General features: G+C 43.5%; 1 protein-coding gene across 1 annotated transcript in view; it reads left to right on the plus strand.

Moving 5' to 3' along the window:
* MAPK12 (mitogen-activated protein kinase 12) overlaps positions 1 to 27,371 on the plus strand; it is an 86,812-nt gene that overhangs the window by 22,340 nt on the left and 37,101 nt on the right. Inside the window, exons 3-4 of the mRNA XM_066591869.1 lie at positions 14,164 to 14,222; positions 17,941 to 18,052. Coding sequence (XP_066447966.1) covers positions 14,164 to 14,222; positions 17,941 to 18,052 — 171 coding nt within the window. The remainder of the gene's footprint in view (positions 1 to 14,163; positions 14,223 to 17,940; positions 18,053 to 27,371) is intronic.

A 27,371-nucleotide genomic window follows, 5' to 3' on the forward strand; every position in this document is an offset into this window, starting at 1 on the left:
AACCTTTGAAGCCGTTTTGCCGCAGAAGCAGTTCTTCTGCGTCAAAACCGCAACGGAAAAAACGCAGCAAAACCGCCCTGTGTGACCCTAACCTAAGCCTTTCTGCAAAGCAATTTTTTTAGTTAGTTTTTAAAAAAATTTTTTTTAGCAAAGACACAAGAAAAAAAAATTGATGCAGTATCTAGGTGTGTCTGCTGTTGTCTGACCTGTTAAACAGTTGGATTGTCATTTAGATTGTGTCAACTAGTCAGATCTGGTTTTTGATTCTGCTACGTTTTTGGCTCTACTTACGATCCCACTGTGGTAACCACCATGGCGCAACCTGTCAGAAATAACACAACACTTGATTATAATCTCTTCCCAATGAACATGCCCTGTTAGACTTTTAACTGCATGAGAGGAGTGATATAATAAGCAGTTGCCAGATCCGGGCTTTCTATACAATTTAGTAATAATTTTCTTTGATAAAAGGTCTCCAGTTAGGAAGACATCAAGAAAAGAGGGAGATTTAAAGGGATTAACCAGGGACATAGCCTTGTTCAAAAACTTGCTTGAAGTAGTAAAATAACATAATTAATGCACTCCCTTCCAAGCTCCACTGCCATTTTGCTGGTCCACGCTGAACCTCCCTTCCTGAATGGGAGTGATGATTACCTGATAATGGGTCATGTTGGCACCACAGCTATTCACCAGCTGAAGGGAGCTGGTTATTGACTGCATTGGTCACGTGGTCCTTTTGTCTGGGACATCATCGCCGACTCTCTGTACAAGGAAGTGAAGACCAGTGGGGATCGGAGAGTCGGTGAGACAGGAGTGCTAGGGGAGCATGGAATGGTGAGTATGAGTTCTGTTATTTTACTACTGCAGGCTGAAGACGTTTTTGGACAAAACGATGTCCCCGGATAACCCCATTAATGGTTAGTGCATTTCACCTGACATTTCAGTTTACTGAGTGAATACACGGACAAAAGAAACTACTTAGCAGATTTGCTTTCTCATAATCGCCCTTTAGAGTTCTTCCCTCATTATTTTTTTAAAGGGCCAACAACTTTCTATTTTGAATCCTTATTATTATTATTATTATTATTATTATTATTTATTTTTTTACTATCTATGCAGTTGAACAGTTTTAGTGTTACTTTTACTCTTTGGCAATGTGTCTTTCTGTCTCTACCTCTGCTGCTTTGTTACCTTTTTTTACATAATTTATTTTTTTTCCTTTTTATAGGTTTTTAGTGCTTCTTCGCTGCCTTTTTTTTTTTTTTTAAATATATAAAATGCTTTCTTTTTGTTTGTTGACCCCCTTACATTCTTAGTGAGCTACATTGGTTTTGTTCTATCCCTAACCCGTTTATTCCTGTAAGGTATGAACCGCTCACTGTGAGTATTTAAGATGTTTCTAAAAATTCCCCCCCCCCTTTTTTTTTTTTTTTTTGTGTACTGTATTTCTGGGGACCCTATCTGTCAATACGATTAAGTGCATCTCTGAGCTGATCGAAGCTCAGTATTTTTGTGGCCCCTTCCCTGACAAAACACCTTATTGAAAGTCAAGTGGAAATTTATTATATTATGGTCACTATTTCCCAGGTGCCCTCTGATCTGTAACCCTGTTGTTCTGTCAGGTCTGTCTTTTCATATGAAATCCAAAATGTCTGTCCCTTTAGTTAAATCCTGTACAAGTTGGGTAAGCTAATTATCTGTAGTTACTGACAGAAACTCATTTCCTTTTTGTGATCCACAGGTTTCAGTTTCAGAGTTTATATCTGGATAGTTAAAGTCCCCCATAATGACTACCTCATTGTGATTTGCCGTTTCATCTATTTGCTTCAGTAGTATTTGGTGACCTATGGCAAGCACCTATGATTATTTTATTTTTTCCTCCATGTGTTTCTACCCCTAAAGCCTCCACGTATTCATTTTCCTCACACGTCTTCCTGTAGCGTGGGCTTTAAACGGGACTTTAAAGACAAACCCTTCCCCCTTTCCATTTTTTTTCCAATTCCTTCTGAACAAACAAACTCCCATGCTTCCACATCTGCCCCAGCTAGTGCCTGATCGTTAAGCAGCAAACTTCCTTCTAGGTTGTTAGTGGTTCTCAGTGCTGCAAATTTTGCATTTTAATGCGGGATCTGGGCTTCTAAATGCACAGCATGCTAACTTCTCATACAGCAGTAAGCACCGTCGAACAGCGATTCAAGGACTCCATACATGGCACAAGATGTACGCTGGACAGCGCTCTCAATCATGGAGCACATTCTAAATGAGGATGCTACAGATAAAAATATACACAAGTGAAAATAACAATAGAGATATAAGTGACTCTATTCTAAAGTCACATGATTTTTAAATCGCACCCTTTAATAAAACCCTCGCACACTTGTAGGTTAATTTACTTTAAATTGCTCATAACTGCATTAACTTTTCCAATGAATCCTCCATTTGGAAAGAACAAAGCACGTTCAGCAGATGCAATGTATCATACTTTAATTGGGTCACCCAGACTTGAATCACCTATGCAAAGCACGGGAGATTGAACCCACTAGCAAACAATGTGTTTCTTGACCATGTCATTGGGGCACACAGCTGAAGACTGTGGGTATAGCTACTGCCACTAGGAGGTAACCACTACGCCAAAAAGTGTTAGCTCCTATTGCCAGCTATACCTCTCCTACAGGCACCAAGTTAATCTGTTTTAGCTTAAGCCTCCATATTAGGTGGATCTTTTCAGTCTTCAACTGTGATCTTTTGGACTCTGGGAATACAAAGCTGGCACTAGGCTCTCTGTTTTACCACAGAACGGCGAACAGACTGGCATCAACCTCTCTGTTGCTGGCCCTACCCTTGAACGGAAAGGAGACACGGTCAACTATTAGTTTGACCCTGACCTGCCAGCCATAGTGGTTCCCTAAAATGGAGCACTTCCTTACCTACTTAAAGGTGAGCACAGGGGCACACACTGCTGGAGCTTCCGGGCTAGCTTTTTCCCATGGTGGAAAGGTATTTACCGCTTCATCACCCCCTCCCATCTTCTTCTCACCACACTCCAACACTTCTACCACAATCATCTGCGCCACTCCACCCCCCTCTCCTGCCTAGCTCTCCTGGGACCTCCTTACATACCTTGCAGAGGTGCAGGTGCCTCCTTCTCCCTCCCTGCGGCTTTTAAGTTGGGGGCTCTAGCTGTGCTGCCATGCTGGAGTGATTGATGTGGCCCGGGCTGGTCTATTTTCCGGGGAGTGGTAGGTTCTCTTGCAGACTCTGTTCTTATTTTTCATGCCAGTGCCCCGTCCTATTCTGAACTCCTGCTACTTGCTTTGCCTGAGGCTTTGGAGTGGCTCTGCTTCTTACCATGCCCCCTTGCTCCATCTGCAGAGTGCTCTGGGGCCTGGTGGGGCGAGGGCCATGTACGCTCTTGTGGTATTTCCCAGATCGTTGCTTCATCCTACTACCATGGCTAAGGTGACTGTGGCAGATGCACTTCCGGGGGCTTTTTTTTCCCTTTTCCTTGCCGGATCATGTGGGGCCATGGGTGGCACTGTTGCATTTGGCATTGGCTGCTCCTGCAGGTCAGGCAACTGGCAGGGTGCTTCCAGGAGAATCTTCAAGTCCAACAGGCATAGGCATAAATAGAGGCCCTGGCTTCAGGCCTACATATGACACTCCCAGAGGGGAGGGAGCAGCTGAACACTTCCTCCAATCTGGGTCTGGCTGCGCCTGGAGGAGGACTTGCCTCTTCCTAAAATTCTTATCTTAAGCACAAGTACACTGTCCTGTGATTGGATCCTAACTTTCCGTCACACAGGACCTGTCCTCAAGTCCTCTGCTATATGCATATGGTCCCTGCTACCATGGGATGTTTCCAGTTTGATTCTTCCTTATTGCAGCGACTACGTGGCACTCCAGTGCTTCTTCTTTCAGACCACCTCTAGACTGGGTTAGTGCTGCCTGGCTGCTAGTTCCCCTTTCACATGGCTCCTCCTATAGCGCATCTAGCAGTAGGCCTGTACGGCAATGCTCTACCAACCGCTTTCCATGGAATTTAGCACCATGTTCATCTCCAGAGCCACACATTTTGCGTTTTCTCCTTGTAATACTACATTTTCATGCGAACAGTCTGAGCAGTTTTGTCATAACTGTCTCACTTTGTGGCAGGCTACTGTCAGACTGCCTACAGCCAACCCTAGGTGCCGAACTCGAATGGGTGCGGTTTTTGTCACGTGCGGTGTCCAACCTTGCTAAAGTGTCTGCCACTATCATAAAAAGGTTGGCTTCTACTAACTATTCCAGACCGTCTGTCAGAAACAAGTCCTCCACGCATAACCTACTGTAGACCCTAGAAGTTAGTGTAGCCTTCTCAGGGCTGTCTTCCAGGTCCCCTGTATTGTCATCTTGCACAGTCTCTATAGAGATACGATCGGTTTCTTGCTCCAGAGACAGCAGTCAATCAGATGACGGACTTTCTGAGTCTGCCTCAGCCAACACGGAATGGATGCAGATTGCAAAATCCACAGTTAAAATCCGGTCATGTCAGACCAGCCTGATTATTTTTATTCGCAATGTTTTGAAAATGAAATGTGAGTTATGAGTGTTTCACATTGGGAAGATCATCTTTGTAGTAATCCTGTAAATATATGTATATTGATCTACATTTATGAGTCCCTTTTAATTTCTGATTTCTCTAATAATATAGGATCTTCTAGATGGCTATCAATCTCACTGTATACAACGTGTATAGCACACATTTCTAACAGTATGCAGGACAACACTCCGATGTCGGAGGCTGTACTGCTTACAGTAACAAACATATGCAGAACAGCCTCACACTGGATTGTAAAGGGGTTAAACCACACTTTAAATCAATCCACACTCCCAGCTCATGCTTTTGTTTGAAATAGCTCTTAGCAGTATCTCCACCAATGAATCATCTGTGTGGATAAAACCAGCAGGCCTGGCCGCATAACTCTGTCACTGCTGCACTTGCAGAACTCTCTACCTATATGTGTGTCATATATAATCTGTGTATGTATATATAATATTCCACCACCATTTAACACCTTAATGGTGCCAGGAGCCAGATCCAGAAAGACTGAAGAGGGGAAGGGGGCATAGAGTTCAGCAGCGGCCGTTGTGGTGGTGTGTCACGTCAGCCATCCCCATTGCTCACACTTGGTAGGCGTTAGTGTTACTGAAGTCCCACGTCACCTCTGGAGTGTAAGCTGCAGAGATTGCTCACCTGAAAAGTGCTATGGCTGGACCTAAGAAGAGCCCATCCGGAAGAAAAAGAAACTAGGGATAGTCAGTAGGGCTGCGGGGGAGCTATGCATCCTGGGTGTCTGGGCTTTAATCTAAAGGGCCATAAAAACACGCTCGGCTGGTAAAATAAAACCCCCTGGGTCTGGGGGAGTGTCGGCTGCCTCGGTCATCAGGATCTCTGGTTAACGGATGATTTTAAAAAACAAGTTTAAAAAAGTATGTTCCATCTCCCATCACGGATGTGATCTGTGAGGGGAGATAAAATTTACTCACCTCTGGCCTCAGATGTCCCCCGACGATCTGGTCCTGCAAGGACCTTTCCCTGGCTGCTGCACCTTCGCACCCACGGCAAAAGGGTGGAAGCCAGAAACGCCTAGGAAATTTTAAATCCCCATTTAGTAGCAAGGAAGCAGAGAGCCTGAAGATGTCACCGGCAATCATGTAAAAGTTTAAAATGGGAGATGATGCTTCTTACCAGATGCATAAATACCTGGAACAGTAACCGGAGGCCTTGTTGAGTGGTCCCCGGTCACATGATCGCAGTTATCCCATGGTATAAAAAGATAGCGATCTACCTTATTCATATTGCCACCTATAATACCTGCGTAACTTACAAAAAGTCCCAGGAAACGCTCACTTTTCTGCAGTCTCAGGAGCAGCTTGTTGAGCACCTTCTGTGTGAGAGATCGCCACATCACAGCAAGCTTATGAGTCTGAGGAGGTGCAAAGGTTTCCAGAGCCCCACTTTTTACAACGCATTCCTGCCATGGAGGTCAAGACCCCCCAAAGTGTCAGGTTTGCAGCAAGCATGGGAGGAAGAGGAATACCCCATGTGCCCAGCTCAACCAGACCTCTGTAATTACCCTTCTTTTGAGACATACCACACAGTTATACATTATTACTTTTATCTAGGATTTAGGGAATGCCAAAAAGGTGTGTGTGGGGGGCAGAGGGAATGGGGGGGGGGGCGGGATTCTATTTAGGGTGTCCGATTATTTTATTTCTACACAAGTGTTCAAGGGGGCTTGGAATTTATTCACTTGTGCCGTGAAAGCCAATGGGTGCTCCCTCCCTTACAGGCCTAGCCATATCTCCTATAAGCAGATTGGGGCTACAAAGAGGGTATTGCTGAACACAGAAGAACTAGTGCTGTAACATTTGGGGTGCTTATCCCCAGTTTTCCTTTGTTTGAAATAAAAAAAACTCATGAAAGGGACATTTGTGGGGGGTTCCCCCCCCCCCCCCAGCTTTATAATTTTTGCAAAAAACTGTGGGTTTAGAATGCTCAGTACACGCTTAGATAAATGAGCTAAGGGGTCTAGATTTCAACATGGGCTCACTTGTGGGGAGCGTTCTATCATTTTGGCAGGTTGATGGCTCTACAAGTATGCAGTGGAGCCTGGAATTTATTCAGTTGTGCCCTGAAAGATAAGGACTTATGCACTTGGGTATGCCTTTATTGGAGGCTTGATAAAAGCCCCTCATTTGGGGCTGAAACATTGCTTATCTTAAGTGCCTACTTATGGAGGAATAATAAAAGAAAATATTTTTTGCTATTGCTGTGCTGCCTGACCTCTTTCCTTTGCCGTGACCCCTTGGGACGTTGTCTTGGCGTGCACGCCTATTTTTTTGTATACAGACTCAAGCTGTGTGTTTTTTCAGCTATATACACTGAGTGCTGCTGACCTCTCTATTTTACATCCGAACACAGGACAAACAGGGGTATCCATTTTAGTGTGCAAATCCTCATTTTCATGTGCACTATAGAAAGAAAACTTATTAAAATTACATATTTGCAAATATGACATCTTATTTTTTCTTCTCTAAATTGCATTAACTCCTGAAAAAAAACAGTGGGGTAAAAATACTCATGACACCTCTCAGTAAATAGATTTAAAGGGGTTGTCCCGCGCCGAAACGGGTTTTTTTTTTTTTAACCCCCCCCCCCCCCCCCCCCCCCGTTCGGCGCGAGACAACCCCAATGCAGGGGTTAAAAAAACAAACCGGAGAGTGCTTACCTGAATCCCGGCGGTCCGGCGTCTTCATACTCACCTGCTGAAGATGGCCGCCGGGGTCTGCTCCCTCCGTGGACCGCAGCTCTTCTGTGCGGTCCATTGCCGATTCCAGCCTCCTGATTGGCTGGAATTGGCACGTGACGGGGCGGAGCTACACGGAGCCGGCATTCTGCACGAGCGGCTCCATTGAATACAGCAGAAGACCCGGACTGCGCAAGCGCGGCTAATTTGGCCATCGGAGGCCGAAAATTAGTCAGCACCATGGAGACGAGGACGCCAGCAACGGAGCAGGTAAGTATAAAACTTTTGATAACTTCTGTATGGCTCATAATTAATGCACAATGTACATTACAAAGTGCATTAATATGGCCATACAGAAGTGTATAGACCCACTTGCTGCCGCGGGACAACCCCTTTAAGGGGTATATTTTTAAAATGGGGCCATTTGCGGGGGTATCTTTCATTCTAACCCCTTTGAGCCTTTGCAATCTTAGCTTGGTGTAGGAAAACAAAATGTTCCTCAATGTTAATGTTAAATTTGTTCATCTCCTAAATGGTTTTAAAATATGCTTCCTGAATAAAGTAAACAGATGGAAATATATCTCATCAAAAATATGTACAGTATGTTTGTACATATTGCAGTTGAAAATGTGAAAAAAATGACTTTTTTTACGTTTAATAAATATACACAAATTCTATCAGTCTATTTTTACCATCTAGATAAAGTACAATATGTGGTGAAAAAATTTTGGCCGGGGCATTAAGGCACAGACGGGCTTGCTCCCTAAGGGGTTAATGAAAACTGCATGTGTTTACTCTACTGAGAAACATTAGTCTTTAAAATGATGAATCTTAGTATGGATAATTCAACAATAATTAAAAGACCTTGGATGCTTGCTACACAGTGAAAGAAAAGTTTCTCAATATTTTTACATTCTGTCACCATGGAGACTCTGACACCATGTAAGACATCAGAAAAGTAACATTCTGTAGCATCCTGTAACCTTGAGATGGAATACAGCACAAAGAATCAATTTCTGTACAGCTACACTATTAAATGCTGTTTTGTGACAATGATATACAATTTTCTTTTCACATCTGCCGATGTTTTTCCAGGCACCCTATAATGGTACTTGTCCTCTACAGAAGGGCGATTGCACAATTTCACCTTTTTATCAAAGCTTAGCTTTTATATCTGAAGATGATGTAACCTGAAGTGACTCCATCAGATTTCTACAATACGCTCTTCTGCAAACTCTAAATGATGTCGGTGAAAGTTGAAACTAAAGGACTGGTTAACCCAAACTACCGTTCCTTTACTTTTTTTTTTGTATAAGGCTCTTTAAAGCAGAACATAACACTATTCAGAATGTGAATTTATTCTAGATAAGTTTGACAGTACAAAGCGTTTTTGTTATATAAAAGCAAGGCCGGCTCAAGGTTTGAAGTCGGTCCATCTGGCAAAGCGTTGCGGCGCATACGCCTGCTTAGTTCTGCGCAAACACAGTGTCACTAGTACGCATGGCGTCTACAGTGGGTTGAACTGTAGACTTCATGAATTACTGAATGGTCAGGGATACAGCCACACCACAGACACAGTAGCAATGCCAATTGGATGGTGGTACTCATTTGCAGATAGCACATGGCCTAATGAGCGGGCTATATTGGGCGTGTGAAGTCACACTGGGAAAAAAAGGCACCATTGTACACTCCATATTATTGGGCAACAACTTGTGTATGCAGTTGGTTGCCCAAAATCTGACTTGCTTTAATAATTTTTACCATACAGTTGCATTATACGCAACATATAAAAAATATATACATTGCAGACAGCATATCTATAGAAAACTTTTATTACATGGAGGCTCAGGTCTGTTATATCTTTACATAATCTTGTCATCATATAATGCTCAGATAGCAGCTCTACGGAGTGATGGTTATTACAGTGCAGTTACCGCCAGTGATCTCCGATGACTGCTCCTTTGATAAGGGCCATATGCTTTTACTTTTTCTTCTCTATCGAGGCTCAGACCACCATGACTCTTTCTTCCAGTAATGACTGGTCTCTGCACACAAATTCCCATCCTGTTAATAATTCTCCTTTGTTCCCTTCAGGTTCTTCTGTGCCCCTTCAAATCCTGTTCCACAATTTCAAGCCCCATTAAATCACTTTATTCCCATGGGTCCATGTGTGTCCCATCAAGTCCCCGGGTATTTCCATGGGTCCTCCTCTGCTCTCTCAAATCTCTCTGTATTTCTACAGTCTCCTTATGTCCTTACCTCCTATTCATGTCATTCTGAAGTCCATCTGCATCCCTGCAGGTCACTTTGTTTCCCTTCAAGTCTCCCTGCATCTGGTTCCTTTTGTATCCCACTGGCACTGGATTTCTGACCGCAGGTAGTTATATCCTCACTTCAGTTTCAGACAGCACCCGGCCGCTGTGCATGGCAGCTTCTGTATTTTGAATTGCCCTCCTCTCCTTCACTCATAGCTGCGCATGAGGAGGAAGATTCAACAACTGCTGTGTTTTGCAGCAGAGTGTGTATGAAGTAGAAGTGAGGATTTAACTAAACTACCTACAGTGATCACTGTTTGGCATGGGGTAGGAAGAAAGGGGCTGTGGGAGACACCTTGACTTAACCCTTTCCAATCCACTGTCTGACGTCCAAAGACATTATGATTGAAGGCTGTACAGCTCCGATGTCGAAAGACGTCCGGCAGGGTATTCTTACTGTAGATTACTGGCTGCTCTGTTGTCGGGGCCTCTCTAACATGTCACATACCGCAGAACTGGCTCTAGCCAGCAGATGGCACCATTGTATAATGGCAGAAAGAGAGAGCCCCCTAGGAAACCATGAATCCAAAATTGGATTGCAAAGGGTTAAGTGCTAAGATAGTCGCAACTGCTGTGGGCACTTCTGGTTGCAGTAGACCCCAGTGATTCCTGGTAATGATTCTAGCTATGTACAGAAGTACTGGTGTTTTACTTCTGTATCTATATAGTTTGTTAGCCCTGACTTTGGGAAGTGGTGCTCAATGTATTTCAGTATTTAGTGTCCTTTCTTAGTAGCTGACCTGCAAATATGCCCACAGTGTAGACTGCTAACAGTAGCTTGTCTTCTATCTACAGGGTAGCAAGCACAGGTGGTTAGAAAACAACCTGAGTCTTCTGTAAAGGAAGATGAAAACAATGTCCAAAATAGGGTAATTCTTCTTCCTGAGTAGAGACCTACTGTGGCATGATAGTTTTGATCTGTTTATTTAGTTTTATTTCTACAGGCTTGAGAAGTGGCCAATGTGCTCACGCTCTTCAGCAGACCCCAGCCAATTTAAACTATTGATGACTTATCCTGAGGTTAGGTCATCAATAGTGTAGCCTTGTAAAACCTCTTTAACATTCTGTATGTATCTAGGAAGATTTTCTTTTCTTGATCATATTTGCACAATCTTTGCTATTCATGCAAAGAAAAAGATAATTGCTACAGTGGAAGTGGTAAATCCTAACAAAAAATAGTAGTTTGAAAAAGTATGCATTTTTGGGTTTTGGGTACTAGTGTTCTGCATCACCACATATGGGAAGGCAGCTTCCCTATAAATTGATGTATAATCTTCTAACAGGTTTTGCAACATGAGTATGGGTATAAGCCAAACCAGAATTCTTCCCATAAGGAAAAGATAGTCTGTTTCAGGGTACTTTCCTCTTGTTAGTGCACAGTAGGATTCTAAGGGGTTTGTAATGTGGGTCTGGAAGGGTACGGTTTTCTCTTTGTGGAGACTGTAGAGTTGGTGTGAGGAGACATATAGGCCATGGACTACCGTAAGTCTCCTCATGCCTATTTAGTTTCTCCAAGCATGCTGCTACCTTTTCTGACCAAAGAAAACCATGACACGGGTGAAGGGGTTTTGTAGGCAGTGAACCAAAGTTGTGGGAGTTCAGTTGGTGGACCCTGAAAGATTATCAAATTTGAGGTTATTTTGGGAAAAGCCAATCTGATCACCTACGGTAATAACTATATGTGATGGGTCACTGCAGAGATCTAATTTCAGTATTATCCAAGCCTGTAACTCTAATAAGGATCATCCATTGTATTTAGAGAAGATTTGTTGAACAATTTTAAACGTGATCTCAAAGTCTTTCGGGCAGAAATGGTTTTGAGTTAGGTGTTAAGATGGTTGAATAATCCCTGGATCAACTTCACATCTCTAGCAGATTTTATTTAGTCTAGAAGGAATTGCTTACTCCATGGGGTGTGATGCTGCTTTTAGGGCTGCAGGACAATGTGTTGAACTAGATAGACTTTTGTATTGCTTTAATTTTCCTCTGTCACTGTGGAATATGACTTCCTCTTTAATGGCAGGAAGCCCAGGGAGGGTGGACACTGCCTAGTACTGCGAAATAACATGGTACAATTATGTCCTCACATGCCTTCCTCTACCTGTTGTTTGTGCCTGCTGTTCAGGAATAGGACTTGCTACTCTCCTCTGGCTGACACTTTTAACTAATTGCCTGTTGTTCATTTTTCTGTAAACCTAGAAAACCTTTAAAAAAGTAACCAGTAAATGGTAATCAAATCTGTTGACATATGAGCCAGAATCAACAAATGGAGCCTTTGACACAAACCTGAATGGAGACTAAGGCTAGCTCCACAGGGGGCAGAATTCCCACAGTTTGGCCGCACCAAAAAACCGTGGAAATTCCGCTGGAAAAGCGCAGCTGCAAAGCCCGCAGCATTTCACTACGTGTTTTGGAGCTGTTTGGCTGCCAGCATTCCACTGCAGCTTTCTCTCCCCATAGAGAGGAGCAAGGCCGCAGTCGTGGAGAGGAAATTGACATGCGTCTTTTGAATCCCTGCCGCAATTTCCGAAACTTAATTTTTGAATCCATGCGGAATTTATGCGGCAAATCCTTCCCGTGTGAACCCAGCCTTAGGCCTCCTGCACACGGGCGGATTTGCATTGCAGAATCCGGAGGAGCGTCTGCCTCCGGATTCCGCAGCAAATACCACTCCTAGCATGCTATGGCAATACGCGATTTCCTCTACACGAAAAGAGAGCGCAGCATGCTCCATTTCTGTGTGGATTCCGCATGGACTGCTTCCATTGAAGTCAATGGAAGCCATCCAATCTGCAGCCCTTCCTCAGTGACATTGTGGAAAGGTTGTGGATTCCATGTCATCACCTAGCGAAGACGTGGGAAAAGCCAGCATTTAAAGGAAAGAAGAAAAAAAATACCCTGTACTGTGCAGGTCCCAACAGCTTCCTGTGCCGTCCATCTGTAGTGCTGCCGCCGAAAGAAAATGCAGAATCTGACCTGCCCATGTACAGGGGGCCTGAGGCTCTTTTACATGGAACAATTCTCATTCAAACGAGCGAAAGTGAATATCATCATTCAGTATGACTAAAATTGTTCGCTTGTTCAAGCGATAAATCATTAGGTGTAAATGGACTCTTCTGTTATGTTAACCCAGACTGTGTGAAAACCAATATGGGTATAGAATATCATCCAGCTTTCTCAAACTCCTGATTAGTAAGCCAGCTGAAATCTCCAAGTATGGCCTGTCAAGGTTGTCATTATGGTTGCCTTTTTTTTTTTTAAACATTGCGGTCCCACCAAATGAACTTCTCCCTTATCCGCAGGATAGGTGCCAAGTGTCTGATCTCTGGGAGTACTACCTCTAGAGACCCCACTGATCATGAGACCAGGGGTCCCAAATCCTCCTATATGATTGGAGTTGTGGTCATGCAAACACACTAATCCTGCACTCATCTCTCCGGGACACAATTCTCTACCATGAACTGTGGCCTAGTCTGTGCTTCCATTGATGCACTGCAGATCTATTTGGTATGATCAAGTTCTTACTTGCAGCACCTGAAAATAACCAAAAATATCTTAACACTGCAGATCAACTTTTCAGATATTTGCTATTGGTTAGTATCTGTCACACTTGTGTCACAAAAAGCTTCAGTCGTCATAAGAAAATAGAGGCATCTGAAATCTATAGTGTATAGCCAACTGTACAAAGGTAAAAATCTGAAGTTCCCTACCCACCATTCAGGTAATGGTCTGAAATGTCCCTTAGGACGATCTCTCATGGCGGAGTTTGAATTTCGGAATCCGCAATCATTGTCTGCACGGAAGATCCACAGCATTCCGCACAAATTCAAACTGGAGCATTCTCTTGTCCGCTCACATGAGTGCAATTTTCGCTTGCAAAAAGAGAATTGCAGCATTTTTGCGCAGATTCCACACAAACTGCTTCCATTTAAATCAATGCCAGCCGTCCGACCCGTGGCAATTGCGGAAAGGTCGCAGATACCACGTAATCTCCTAATGATAACACAGGAAAAGCGGGGACTTAGAAAAAAAAAAATCTATACTGCGCATGTACAACGGCGGACCATCCGCAGTACAGATAATTCAGGTACATGCGGATGCCGGCCACGGACAGGGTTGGTTTCTGCTCCTACATGCGGGATCGGATGCTTGAGACCGGCCTTAGGCATTTTGACTCTCAGATGTCGTTGAAACCTGCAAATTAAGTTGACCATAATCTAAAGTCTTTGAGCAGTCTAGAAATTGAACAAAATTCTAGCAGGGAGCCAAAAGAGGACAGCTCTGGCACTCCCGGAAATCTTGTGATTTTATTCTTTTTGGAGAAAATGTTAATGTTTCTTTCTGTTGTGCGTACACACAAATGAAATCCAGGTTTGTGTTCTATTTCTTTGTTGCCTTGCCATTTCTCTTTTTGCTGTAAAACATACTAATAATTGCTCATTTTTGTTTCAATACACTGCAATTTTTTCTCTTTTTTTGCTATTGTGTATAGAGCTGAAGATGCAGACCTATAAATGCTCAGAAATAAACATTTGTTTACTTGTACCAATTTCTTGCAGGTAATTGGCCTACTAGATGTATTTACACCTGACTTATCACTGGAGGAATTCACTGACTTGTAAGTTATCGTCTTTTTGTACCAAATGTTTGCTCTAATTTTCAGTTAGATGAGACGTTAACACTGCATGGACATAGAAACTCTCTGGATGTTGTGTGGGGTCGTATTTGTGCCTTTCTGATGTCTTACTGTTGGCTGTGAAATGTCAGCATTTGCAATCCTTTCTGGCTACATACTTAACATATTTTCAGTTAGGCCCTACAGTGATCCTCCTTTTCAGAAGCAAGTTGTGACAGGTTATAAGATCTACTGAAACACTGGATTCTGGTAAATAGCCCTGTGTTTTACAACTTCTATTGCATTCACTCCTCTAAGATTGACTGTGATTTTACTGTTTCATAACACAAGGATGCTAGCTTGGTGGTGAGACCACATAGTGTAGGGATATCATCTATGTCCTCTAATCCCCATACGGCACTTCTGAAGGGATTATATAACCGATGTTCTCTGCGCTGTTCACACTACAGTTTTTGTTTTCAGCCAGGGGTTCCAGCAATTTTTACTATGAAAACCCTGCAGCAAAAATTCTTGGAACACATTTAAGTCAGCAGGATCTATCGGAATTAGACCTCCTTGTTGTCATGGCTGTTAATAGCACCATGATGCTAGCGTATCAGAGCCTAAAAGGGTACACTGTCTCACCATGGAATGGTGAGAGAACCTCTCAAGAGAAGGTTGAATACTGCTTGATTATATGGTGCTCCCCACTGCACCGTTAAATCCTGGGCGCACATTATTCTGCAACAAGCAAGTGGTTTCTTTTAGGAAAAGGAAATGGCTTGTTAATATTCATGCTTGTGTGAAATTTTTGTCTGGAAATTCAGAAAGACTAAATCCTAACCATTACTTTGAATGCAAACACTTAATTTTCCATCTTTTTTTCTTTCTTCTTCTGAATGGGGTGATAGAAGTATTATCCTCACTTTTCAATGCCTGTTTTATGTGCTATATAAATTGTATCATTATAAGAGATGAGCGAGCGTACTCGGAAAAGCACTACTCGCTCGAGTAATTTGCTTTATCCGAGTATCGCTGTGCTCGTCCCTGAAGATTCGGGTGCCGCTGCGGCTGACAGGTGAGTCGCAGGGGAGAGCGGGCGGGATCGAGGGAGAGAAAGATCTCCCCTCCGTTCCTCCCCGCTCTCCGCTGCAGCTCCCCGCTCCGTGCCGGCACCCGAATCTTCAGGGACGAGCACAGCGATACTCGGATAAAGCAAATTACTCGAGCGAGTAGTGCTTTTCCGAGTACGCTCGCTCATCTCTAATCATTATATGTTTTAGGAGTTCACTAACTGTTCAAACACTTGTGCATATATGGTAGTCAGTGTGATAAGTAGCAAAAGGTGCAATTCACTGTGCCTAAAAATAAATTTTAAGTAAAACATAAATCTTGTTATTTGTATAGCACCAACTTATTCTGCAGCGCTTTCAGGTAATTTTTTATTTATGACCACCCACCAAGCTGGGTACTCATTTTACAGACCTCGAAGGATGGAGTTAACCTTGAGCCGGCTACCTGAACCATGCAGGGATTGAGAGCTTAGGACTTCATTTCTGCTGCCTTAACACTCTTCCCCACACAGGGATCTAAAATTACCCTTTGTGCTAAAAAAAAAAAATCCCTCAAAATTGATGGCCACTAGGGGTTTCCCTTCCTCCCAACTTGCTGTTCACTGGCAGTTGCATGTGTTACTGGAGACAACTGAATAGGAAATGGAGGAGTCATTGTGAAGTCTGAGAGCAGAAGGGAGGTGGAGAAGAAGGGACACGCACGCCCTGCTTGAGCTATTTCCTGGTATTCACATCTCCTCTGCCCAGTAACGCTATACACCTCCCTACATGATGATATGTCTGTGTGTGTTACAGATGGAGAACAGAATCTGCAGTCCCCTGCACATAATATAAAACGCAGCACAGCAGCCAGTCTCCTCTCACCATTTCTGAGTGAATTGAGAATCGGATGTGCACAGAGGAAAATGGGGGGGGGGGGGGGTGGAGAAATGCAGAATATAAGTTATATAATAGCCAGAAATGGTTTTTTCCTGAATGTACACACCACAGCTTAGACTGAAAAGCCATCTGACAAGTTGGGTCTACTTTAATTAAAAGAACACAGATTTTTGTGGAAGCAGCTGAAAAAGATTGATAATATTTAATGTGGTGGTATGTCTACCTGCAGTAATCTGTCTGTAGTGGTTTATAAAACTCTGGTCTGATTTGTACACTATTCATAATTATAGTAGTACTAAAATAAATGTAAAGGTAATCTTTCACCATAATTATGCTAGCCTCTCTGAGGGCAGTATAGGGTGGTGACAGGCTTGTTGATTGCAGTGATGTCTGTTCTGTATCTATGAAGCCATTTGTCAGAATCGTACATTTTATCAAGGGCTCTCACACACTTGTTTTTTTTAACACTGCATTTTTATAGCGCGAATGTCAATGGGACTTTCTAATGTTAAAAACGCATCGCAAGTTGGTGCTTTGCGATTTTTTTGTGTAATGCGTTTTTAACTTTAGAAAGTCCCATTGACATTCGCATTAAAGAAAAGCAAGTATGTGGGAGCCCCAATAGTTGAACACACACAGAGGACTAGAGGAAGTAGCCCTCAATATCTGAGCTGCAGGCTAGCCCCTCACCTCACCCTCCAGCCGCTGATGGCAGCCTCTCTATGCATGGTACTGGGCAGACAGTTGTCAGTGGCCGGAGTTGATGGGGCTAGCCTGCAGTTCATGAATATTGCTGACTACTTTCTATTGTCTTGTGTGTACTGCTGCTGATACATATAGCAGACATATCTCTGCCATTAGTGTGCCTGGCACCTCTTTATGCTGCCCTCAGGCAGGAGAGTGTAAAGATGATGACAGATTCCCTTTGAAACATCTGCCGGGTGTCGTTTTTTCCTTTTCTTTAAACAATAAGGCTGCCTTCACACGGGCCGGAAAATTGTGTGAGATTTGTGCGGTGGGAGACGCACAAATATGAACCCCATAATTTGAATGGGGTCATACACATGAACAGTGTTTTCTTACATGGCACTGCGATGCTATGCAGGAAACAATCTTCTCTCGCATCACATCTTCCATTGTTTTCAATGGGGCCAGCAGCAGCATCGTACTACGTGCATGCAATGCGATGCGAGGTCTCCTATTGAAAAGAATGGGAGAAGTTCGGCGAGCCGCCACCACGGCTGATCGCTACATCCCCAAAATGATCCGAGGCTGTTTTAACATGTAACCTCCTCGTATCTGTGGGGAATTCACATGGTGGGGAGTGTGATATGGGGCTGTGATTCACGGCCCTATATCACGCTAACCAGTGTGTAACTTAGTCTAAGACCTCATTCACATGGTGTAATTGACAGTGAAATCTGCACCAGTTTGTATTGAATTCTATGTAAATCTGTGCCATTCATGTGGTGTAGATTTTTCTGAATATGCGTTCTAAAATCCGCACTGCTGGGAAAAAAAGAATTACTGTGCCCGTATTTTGCACGGACACTGCGTTGCACAGCTGCACACAGATTTGCCCCGTTGTCTTGGGCCAAATAAGCATGCAGATTCATATGAAAACCCAGGCAGAACTCCACATTGGAAAAATCTGCCCGGGATCTAACATTGGCCCGTGTGAATGTTGCCCAAGTATGAAAGCTTTGTGATGTAATTGACCTATGTGTACTCATAGCATGTCCTGTCTTTTTGTTTTCCCCTTTAAACAGTTACCTGGTTATGCCTTTTATGGGCACAGACTTGGGAAAGATAATGAAACATGAAAAACTGTCAGAAGATCGAATTCAGTTTCTTGTATATCAGATCTTGAGAGGCTTAAAGGTTGGTAATTTTACATAGATTATGTATGGTAAATACCTAATATGTATCGGTATCCGGATTACTGCCATGTCTAGTTTGAACAACTAAATCTAAAGATGATAGTTGTGACTGATCAAATATCTGGAGCCAGGCAGAGAGAGATGCTCATAGAAATGGTTTTCTATTGATATCACGATTCTAATTACCTGGTCATTAGGAGCATTAAACTGGCCCTTGGAATGCTCCAATTGGCTCCTAAAATGTACGACAATGTGTCTACTCCCATTATCTTATTTATTTTTAGGTTAAAGGGAACCTGTCATGTCCCCACAGCACCATAGTCTAAGTTCTGGTGATGTTGGGGGAAGTGATGGGGGAGCCAGGTGATGTGTTTTTTTATTTTTTTTCCCCTCTATGCTCGCTGCTGCAATCCAGTGTCGTCACCTGAAGATGGTGCATGGCGCACGGAAATCTGACACTCTCCCATAAACATTTATAGCTTTATTGGAAGTTTACCTTATTACAACATACCAAAGCCGTAATGCAGCACAGAAAGGGACCTACCTGGGGCTAGAACATTTCCACATCTAATATTGCCTATTTAACTTATCGTAGCATAAACTTCCATCTTTGTAGTCTTTTCTACTATTTAACCGCATATTTCAGAAGGAAAGGGTAGGTTCTGTGTTAAATCTAAAGCTGCCCATACACTTACATTGGATGTCATTTGACCATTTTATGCCAACCGTTTTTCAAGGTGGTAGACGTCTGCCAAAAATATGATGGGTTTAGTTGAAAACTTCACCATGGTTGGCCAATAAAACTGAATTCAGCCAGTCATACCATACAGTTTGGCAACAAGCCCAGTGTGATTTTTAATTTTACTTTCATTTTTTCCCCCCATCTAAACTGGCTTCCTGATTAACCAATTTAGTCTTTCATGTTGATGGTGGCATCGTTCTAATGAACGATCTTGTGGATAATTGAGCAGCCATGTTGTCTTGATTATTAGTTCTGTGGTCTGCTTAACCCTTTGCAATCCAATTTTGGATTCAGGGTTTCCTAGGGGGGGCTTTCTCTTTCTGCCCTTATACAATGGCGCCATCTGCTGGCTAGAGCCAGTACTGTGGTATGGGACATGCCGGAGAGGCCCCCGACAACAGAGCGGCCTGTAATATACAGTAAGAATACCCTGCCAGACGTCTTCCAACATTGGAGCTGTACAGCCTCCAATCAGAATGTCTTCAGACATCAGACAGTGGATTGGAAAGGGTTGATATTTGGACTGGATATGAGATGGACGGATGTTTGTTTTGGGTGAGATGGATAGTCCCATAATGGTATCTCAGTTGCTGCTTAAAAAAATTTTGAATAATGGTAAAAAGACTATTATCTACCAATGCTGGCACTGGGAACGAGCTAGTATCTCTTGACCTTGTGGTCCAGAAGTGTTGGTGGAACATCCTCAAACATTTGGCCCATGCTTACAGAAATAGGTCATTAGGGAGTATGATGGCCCAGGTATTGGATATGCATGATGTAAGAAGGTTAACAGGTAGTCCTGCACAGTTGTGTATATATACAGGCACTGGGTAACAATATTCCTTAAGGTGCTGCATACATATATGGCTGCATTACTCATCTCTACAAGCACAAACAGGAAAGCTTTTATTCTGGAAAAGTTAAATTAGAATTGAAATTCTACTTTGAGCAGCTAAATTCTGGGAATGCAGTAAGTCTTTTGAATGACTTTATTGCATTAGTAGAACAGACTTGAAGAATTAGAAATAAACTAGGCATTCTGAGACTTTAACCCCTTCCCACGCAACACATTAAAAGAGCCTTTCACCTACTTTTGGCTCTATAAACTAAGCTTATGGGCGGAAAAGAAGTAACCCACGGAGTCTGGGGATGTAAGTGGTCATACGTACCTTCCCTGTTCCCCAGTAGCAGCTCATTGAGCGGCACTTCTTTTAAGTAGTACACCCATTATAAAATTAGAGAAGGCAGACTACTTAGCAGGATTTTCAGTGCACTGATCCATGGCTTTTAGTGCTGGCACCGGTTAAACGGGGAAGGTAAGTATAACACTTGCATTCTCGGACTCGGTGGTTTACTTATTTTCAGCCCATATGTCTAGCTTATAGGGGTAAAAGTAGGTGACAGATTCCCTTTCACATGTGGATGGGATTGCATGTGATCTTCAGCTGGAGAACATCTGTTATTTAAAACTTGCATTCTCACTGTAGGCCTCTTGTCATATTCAGTGTTGAATCATAGGAATCCAATGGTCTAGAGTTCGGGTCAGTAGACCCGCAGTCGGGCTGGGACACTTGTTCGTATTAGGCTAGTTTCAAACAGGATGACTGTCGGGTGCTTTAGTGCTTGTCAGCCGTCCCAATGTCCATCTCACATTTGCTTTCACACAGAAGCAATAATTGCTCACTGAATGGAGGTGGAACACGTATGAGATCTCTCCATTCAGAGTAAACGGGCAGTTCATAGATGAACGACTGCCTGGTTTCACAGGCCAACAATCGCTTGGTTTTTAGATGAGATGAATACTAAGTGGTGCAGACTTGTGAGCGATTCTTGCTCAACTATCTAATCCCGTGGTTACTTAGGATGACAGTCACCCATACTTCTTCTTTCAAGCAATTTTTGCTTGGGTAACTGTGGGCCTGTGTAAAAGTCCCCTTACAGGAGCATAAATGTGTCAGAAATACGCTACTGCGAAATTAGTCAAAAACAAGGCAAATACTCTTCTACTTTAGTGCCCAGCATGTGTCCCAGTACAATGACAAGCATGTTGTTCTGTTCTGCTTGTGAGGAACAAAAGCTGTTCTGTATGTTTTGTACATGTGTCTAGGATAAGATGTTTGCCTCTTAATTAGATACAAGACTGTTGAATTGGTTGTCATCACATTGTAATAAATGTTTAAGTAGTTATTGCTATGCATCATGACCCAAGAAAGGGATTGTAATAAGACCGTCTGTGTTTTCAAGGGGATCTATAATGACACTCTGCTGAAGAGGATTTGGACGCTTACATTTTCCAAAGGTGGTCCTAGAAACTGTTTGTTGGCAACCAGTTTCTTGCAGATCCTGCTAAAATAGTGGAATGAGCCAACGTTGTGTTCTAGACCATAGCTGGCCATACACCTGAGATAATGCTCATTCTCCCAGCTCCTCCGTTGTACCTGCTCGGCGGAGGGCGTTTTTGTGTTAATGGGAAGAGGGGAATAAATGCTGGCTTATTTCTTGCAAGAAAAACAAATGGGCAAGTTAAAAACAATTCTCTTCCGCTTGAGGGCAGTCAGGAGACCCCCATGTACAATATTCAGTCCCATTGAAATTGACGGATTCCACAAATTCTTATCTAATGTATGTGGCCAGCTTTAGGGTGCGTTCACACAAACGTATATCGGCTCGGTTTTCACGCCGAGCCGATATACGTTCCCTCGTGTGCGGGCGGGGGGGGGGGGGGGGGATGGAAGAGCCAGGAGCAGGAACTGAGCTCCCGCTCCCTCTCTGCCTCCTCTCCGCCCCTCTGCACTATTTGCAATGGGGAGAGGCCAGACGGGGGCGGGGCTAATTCGCGGACCTTAGCCCCGCCCCATCCCGCCCCCTCATTGCAGATAATGCAGAGGGGCGGAGACGAGGCAGAGAGGGGGCGGGAGCCTCAGTTCCTGCCCCTGGCTCTTCCACCCCCCCCCCCCCCCCCCCGCACACGAGAACAACGTATATCGGCTCGGCGTGAAAACCGAGTCGATATACGTTCGTGTGAACGCACCCTCAGATTGTGGTTGGTACTCATTATGAGTGATTAGATTTTCCAAAGAAATTCTCTCCTGTTCATTTTGGGCTATCCATGACAATGCTGCTAGCTAAGCTCTTGTACAGCTGACGGCTGCCTCTCCTGGCTGCCTTTTACCAATACACATGCACGCTTGGCTTGCCTCCTGCCTGCAGCTTATCTCCCAAGAACAAAAGTGTGGGGCATATGAAACACAACTGCCTGATTCTTATCATTCCTAATTGCTGTCATTAAGGGTCAGGAAGCTGTCATACACGGCCCTCCCCTCTGCAAATTTGCAGATATAACCAGTATATAAAGTAAAGTACATAGTCCGCCTTAACCCCTTAAGCCAGGCTCACATGGGCAGATTCCAATTGTGGAATCTGTGATCGGTTTCCACAGTAAAACGCAGGCATTGAAAGAAACTTATCTTTTAATTTTTCATTCACACTCGTAGATATGAATTGCATATTCCATGAGCAGCAGAAAAAGCGCAATTTTTGTATTTTTTATTTTTTGCAGTGGACTCCGCACAGAAGGCCTCCATTGAAGTCAATGGAGGCCATCTGACCCGTAGCCCACATGCAATTAACATTAGTTTTGGACTGCGGGTACCCGCGTCATCATTTGGCAACAGTACAGTAAATACAAATAAACAAAAAAAACCTGTACTGTGCATGACCGCCTGCAATGCAGTGGAATTCGATCCGCTAGTGTGAGCCCAGCCCTAGGGACCAGGCTGTTTTGGTCCTAAAGGACCAGACCCTTTTTAGGGATTCTACCCACATAGACATGCGCAGTGTGATGTGTCCTTTTTTTTTTTTTTTTTTCTTCTAAACTCGCAGCTTTGTTTCAGAGGGGATGCGAATGAAAATGCTGCCCATGCACAATTTATTGCATATGGACAGCATATTAATACACAGCCTATGCAAATGTATAAAGCTCACTCTGCGTATGTATGCAGAGAAATAGAGCATGCTGTGGTTTTATTTCTCTTGCGTATCGATTCTCTGTGTCTCCACATTGGTGTGCATGGATAAATAATAGCTCATTGACTCCATTCACCACGAAACACAGTCGTGGACATGAGCCCTAAGGCCGCTTTCTTAACACGGGCATATGTGCAATTGTGCATGTCATAGTGCCTTTTTTTTCCCCCACTATGAACAAGGTTGTTTTTTTTTTTTTTGTTTTTTTTTGTGCATCTGCATATGGCACTCGCACACCCGTTGAAATGCTTAATTTGTCTGAGGTCCAGATGTATTCTCTTTCCAGCAGATTTGTGCAGTGTTTCATGCGTTTCCTTGTGTATTGCGTGTGTATTTGCATATCACCCGTCCCCTCCCCCCAATTGACTTCTATGGGGACCTATGGTGTGCAAAGCATGTTCTATCTTTTTTTGCGGGCCAAAAATACACGTATGTGAACAAACCAATGAAAGAAATGGGTTCTAATCTCTGCGGATTGTGTGTGCAGTGTTTGGACACGCAAATCCGTATGTGTGGAGCTGGCCTAAGAGTACTGAGTGTTATCGTTCTTTTTGTCAATAGGGTGTTACACGGTCTCTCACAGTGTAGAAGCGTGACTTTGACAAGGGGTACAGTGCTGAGTTTCTTTTTTTTCATATATCAATCAGGAATTTCAGAATGCAGAATTGTTTTAAGGAGACTAGTATTTACTAAAATGGGCATGTCAGGAGATCTTGGCACTTGTGGATGAACTCTGCCATGTTTCCAGTACTGCGTATATTGAAAAATAAATTGAGGAAACTGAAAGGGATCTGATTGAATGTGAACAGGGATTATCCTGCTGGTAGGGGCCGATTTTGATGGAATCTGAGGTCCTCTAATTTGTATGGGCGTCTCCTGACAGACCTCTGGTAATGAGGATTGGACTGTTGGATTTCAACATGTCCAGTCCATATGTTCTCTGGAGATGAGCCGTTGCTGTAGGTGTCGGGCAATGGCTTTCTCCCTATAGAGACGCTATGCGTGCGCAGCCAAATGAGGCATGCATTTATATGTGGGGGATCAGGAGGCTCATTCCGCCAACTAGTTGTTCATGTGTTTGGCCAGCTTTATACTGGAATGTTTTCAGTTCTACCTTCTCGCCTGTGAATTGTTTCCATCCTCTGCTTTAGTAGGTAGCAGAAATCTGGAAGCGGAGGACAAAATGTTTCAAACTGCCTTGGAGCTTGTTACCTAGGAAACATTTACAATGCTGTCTTTCCTGAGCTAAACCCTTCAGTACTCGGTGTGTTTGTCACAATACATGCCATAACAGACAAAGATTGTCAGAGATGGTTGAACCTAACCTATTCATAACTCTGCACTCCAATTATGTCTGTGTGCCAAGTTCCAGGCTACCGCTATAGTAAGGTGTATTGAAACCCAAGCAGGACGAGAATCTGGTTACTTAATCATTGATGCCACCGTTGCTCTAAACCGTGAATTTCTATATTTTTCAACCTAGTGGGGAAAATTAAAATAAAAAATAAACCCATATGGGACTATGTACAAGGACAGGGTTTCCCAACCAGGGTGAGAGTGAGTGGGTTATCTGTCCGAAAGCTTCATGTTGGTCCATTTATCAGCAGTTTAACCTCTTAAATGCCACAGTCAATAGCAGCAACTGCATCTGAGGGATATTAGACAAAGAATGAGCTTTCTTTGTCCTCCAATTGTTGACCCTAGTGATGTAGTTGTGCCGGCCAACAGTTAAATATCACAGGCAAGGCCTTGCACAGGCACACAAACTCATATGTGGCTGCATATTAGACATGGTTTTATGTGTGCCTGTTTTTTTTTTTTTTTGTTTGTTTGGTTTTGGTTTTTTTACCAACCAATAACATATAATGCTTTGGCATACCTATTGATATCAACATGTAAATGTTAACTGCTCTCTTTTAGGGCTCATGTCCACGGGGAAAAGAAGAATTAAAATCCGCATCGGATTTTAACTCTTCTCCCGCGCGCGGATCCGCACCCCATAGGGATGCATTGACCACCCGCGGGTAGATAAATACCCGCGGATCGTCAATAAAAGTGATTTTAAAAAAAATGGAGCATGAAAAAATCTGGACCATGCTCCATTTTCATGCGGGTCTCCCGCGGGGACGGCTCCCGCGGGCTTCTATTGAAGCCTATGGAAGCCGTCCGGATCCGCGGGACACAAAAATCACATTTTACTTACCCGCTCCGGTTCTTCTCTTCGGCGCCGCGCCATCCTCTCTCAGCCGCGGCCGGATCATTTTGCTTCGGCCCGGCGCATGCGCGGGGCACGTCACCGACGTCATCGTGCACATCCGCCGAGCCGAAGAATGAAGATCCGGCCGCGACGAGAGAAGATGACGCCGCCGCGAAGAGAAGAAACGGAGCGGATGGGAGGTGAGTTTATTGTCATTTATTTGTATTTTCAGCCCTCATGTCCGCGGGGCAGGAGGGACCCGCTGCAGATTCTCCATGTAGAATCCGTAGCGGGCCCGATTTTCCCCGTGGACATGAGGCCTTATACTTAGCTTTTCGTTTTTATGCGATCTTACACTTTGTATAAAAAGGGCCTTTGGACTTGAATTTGGCCTAAAGATTATCATTCAATAAATAGTTTAAATGAACAAAGACTATCGATAATGTTCAATGTAAACACAGCCAACAATCGACCGATGAAGGAATCTGTTCATCGTTCAGTTCATACAAGCATGAAAATCATTGTTGGCTTGTTCGCTGATCGTTCAGTCGAATGTGAATGACTGAACAATTTAGCGAGTGAACTAAACTATTTATCTGCTTATATATAACCTTAGATCACTAAACATATTTTTGAGTTACACTGTGACTACATATTCGTCTCACAGACTTGGGCCCAATGTCCACGGGCAAAATGGAATTACTAAAAGCAAGCGGGTCTCCCGCATGCGTGATCTGCGTCCATAGGGAATCAGTGGACACCCGCAGGTAATCTGTCCGTACTGCGGAAAAGCAGGAGTTTAAAAAAAAAAAAAAAGCGTGCACGGCTGGCCGAAGAAAGAAGATCCGGCCGCGACTGAGGGGGGGGGGGTCTGAATTTCCCCATGGACATGAGGCCTTAAGCTGCCTGTCCACGGGCGAGGCAGAATATCGCTAGCGATATTCCACCACGTGGAGGGAGAAATGACAGGGCTCCACGGTTAGCCTATCTGATAGGCTCACTGGGGAGAATCGCGGCAAACTACAGCATGCCGCAATTTGAATCCCGCGAGCGAAGAGTCCCCCTGATTCTCAGCTTATGGACGTCGGGCTGCGCTTTCCATAGTTAAGTCTATGGAAACCGTTCACTGTATTACCCGCGGCCAGATTATTGCCGCAGATAACGCAGTGACATATCGCCCGTGGACAGGCGGCCTAACAAAATTAAACTACAATATTTTATTTATCGTATTTATTAGTGGAAAAATAACTTTTATGACAGGACATTTAGTAAATTTACCTAAAAACTATCAGACTAAACTTATTTCTTGCAGTCATTGCAAACTGAAATAGTAGTGTGTTCACCACAAATGGCAATTCAATGATGAATCGTTGGGTGTAAAACCACCTTAACGGATGTGGTGAATAAGCAACAGCCTTGAAAAGAACTATCACTTTCTTTTTTTGTTTGGCTAAACGAGCTTTTAAGGTTTCATGTTTTGTATGTTTAAAAAAATATATTGATCCCTTTCATACAGAGGGAATCACTTGCAACATTGTAAAAATATTTGGTGTTTTTATGCCAGTTTACACACTAAAAAGATAAGAAATTTTCTTGATTTAAAATGTGTGTGGGTTTAGTATTATGATGGCCTGTTATAACTAAGGATTAGAGATGAGCGAGCGTACTCGGAAAAGCACTACTCGCTCGAGTAACTTGCTTTATCCGAGTACCGCTGTGCTCGTCCCTGAAGATTCGGGTGCCGGCACGGAGCGGGGAGCTGCAGGGCAGAGCGGGGAGGAACGGAGGGGAGATCTTTCTCTCCCTCTCTCCCACCCGCTCTCCCCTGCTCCCCGCTGCGACTCACCTGTCAGCCGCAGCGGCACCCGAATCTTCAGGGACGAGCACAGCGATACTCGGAAAAAAGCAAATTACTTGAGCGAGTAGTGCTTTTCCGAGTACGCTCGCTCATCTCTACTAAGAATCCCTACTATTAATTGATGCATTGCAGAAAGCGGTTTCCACAAAGCCCAGTGACAGATCCCATTCCTAACTGGTTAATTGTAAATAACAGTTCCCAAAGACTTGTGCAGTGCCATTTATAAGAATGCACACCATTCGTTGTTCAATATAAATTGTCTTCAGTCCTCTTACAATTTTTAGCAGACGGCTTACACACAAATACAATGAAGGCTCAACTCATTAGGGTTTCAATCATGATTCTGTTCCTCTGCTCTGTTTTTGAAGCAGAAAAATGGTAATAAAACAAAAATAGACTGATCATTCAAAAAAGGATCCATCTGTGTTCTGTGTCCAAAACTAGAAACAAAAGCGGAGCAGTTTTGAGCTTTTTTGATCCAGTGTAAAAAAAAAAAC

This window comes from Eleutherodactylus coqui, chromosome 2, assembly GCF_035609145.1.
Source record: "Eleutherodactylus coqui strain aEleCoq1 chromosome 2, aEleCoq1.hap1, whole genome shotgun sequence".
NCBI classification, from domain to species: domain Eukaryota; kingdom Metazoa; phylum Chordata; class Amphibia; order Anura; family Eleutherodactylidae; genus Eleutherodactylus; species Eleutherodactylus coqui.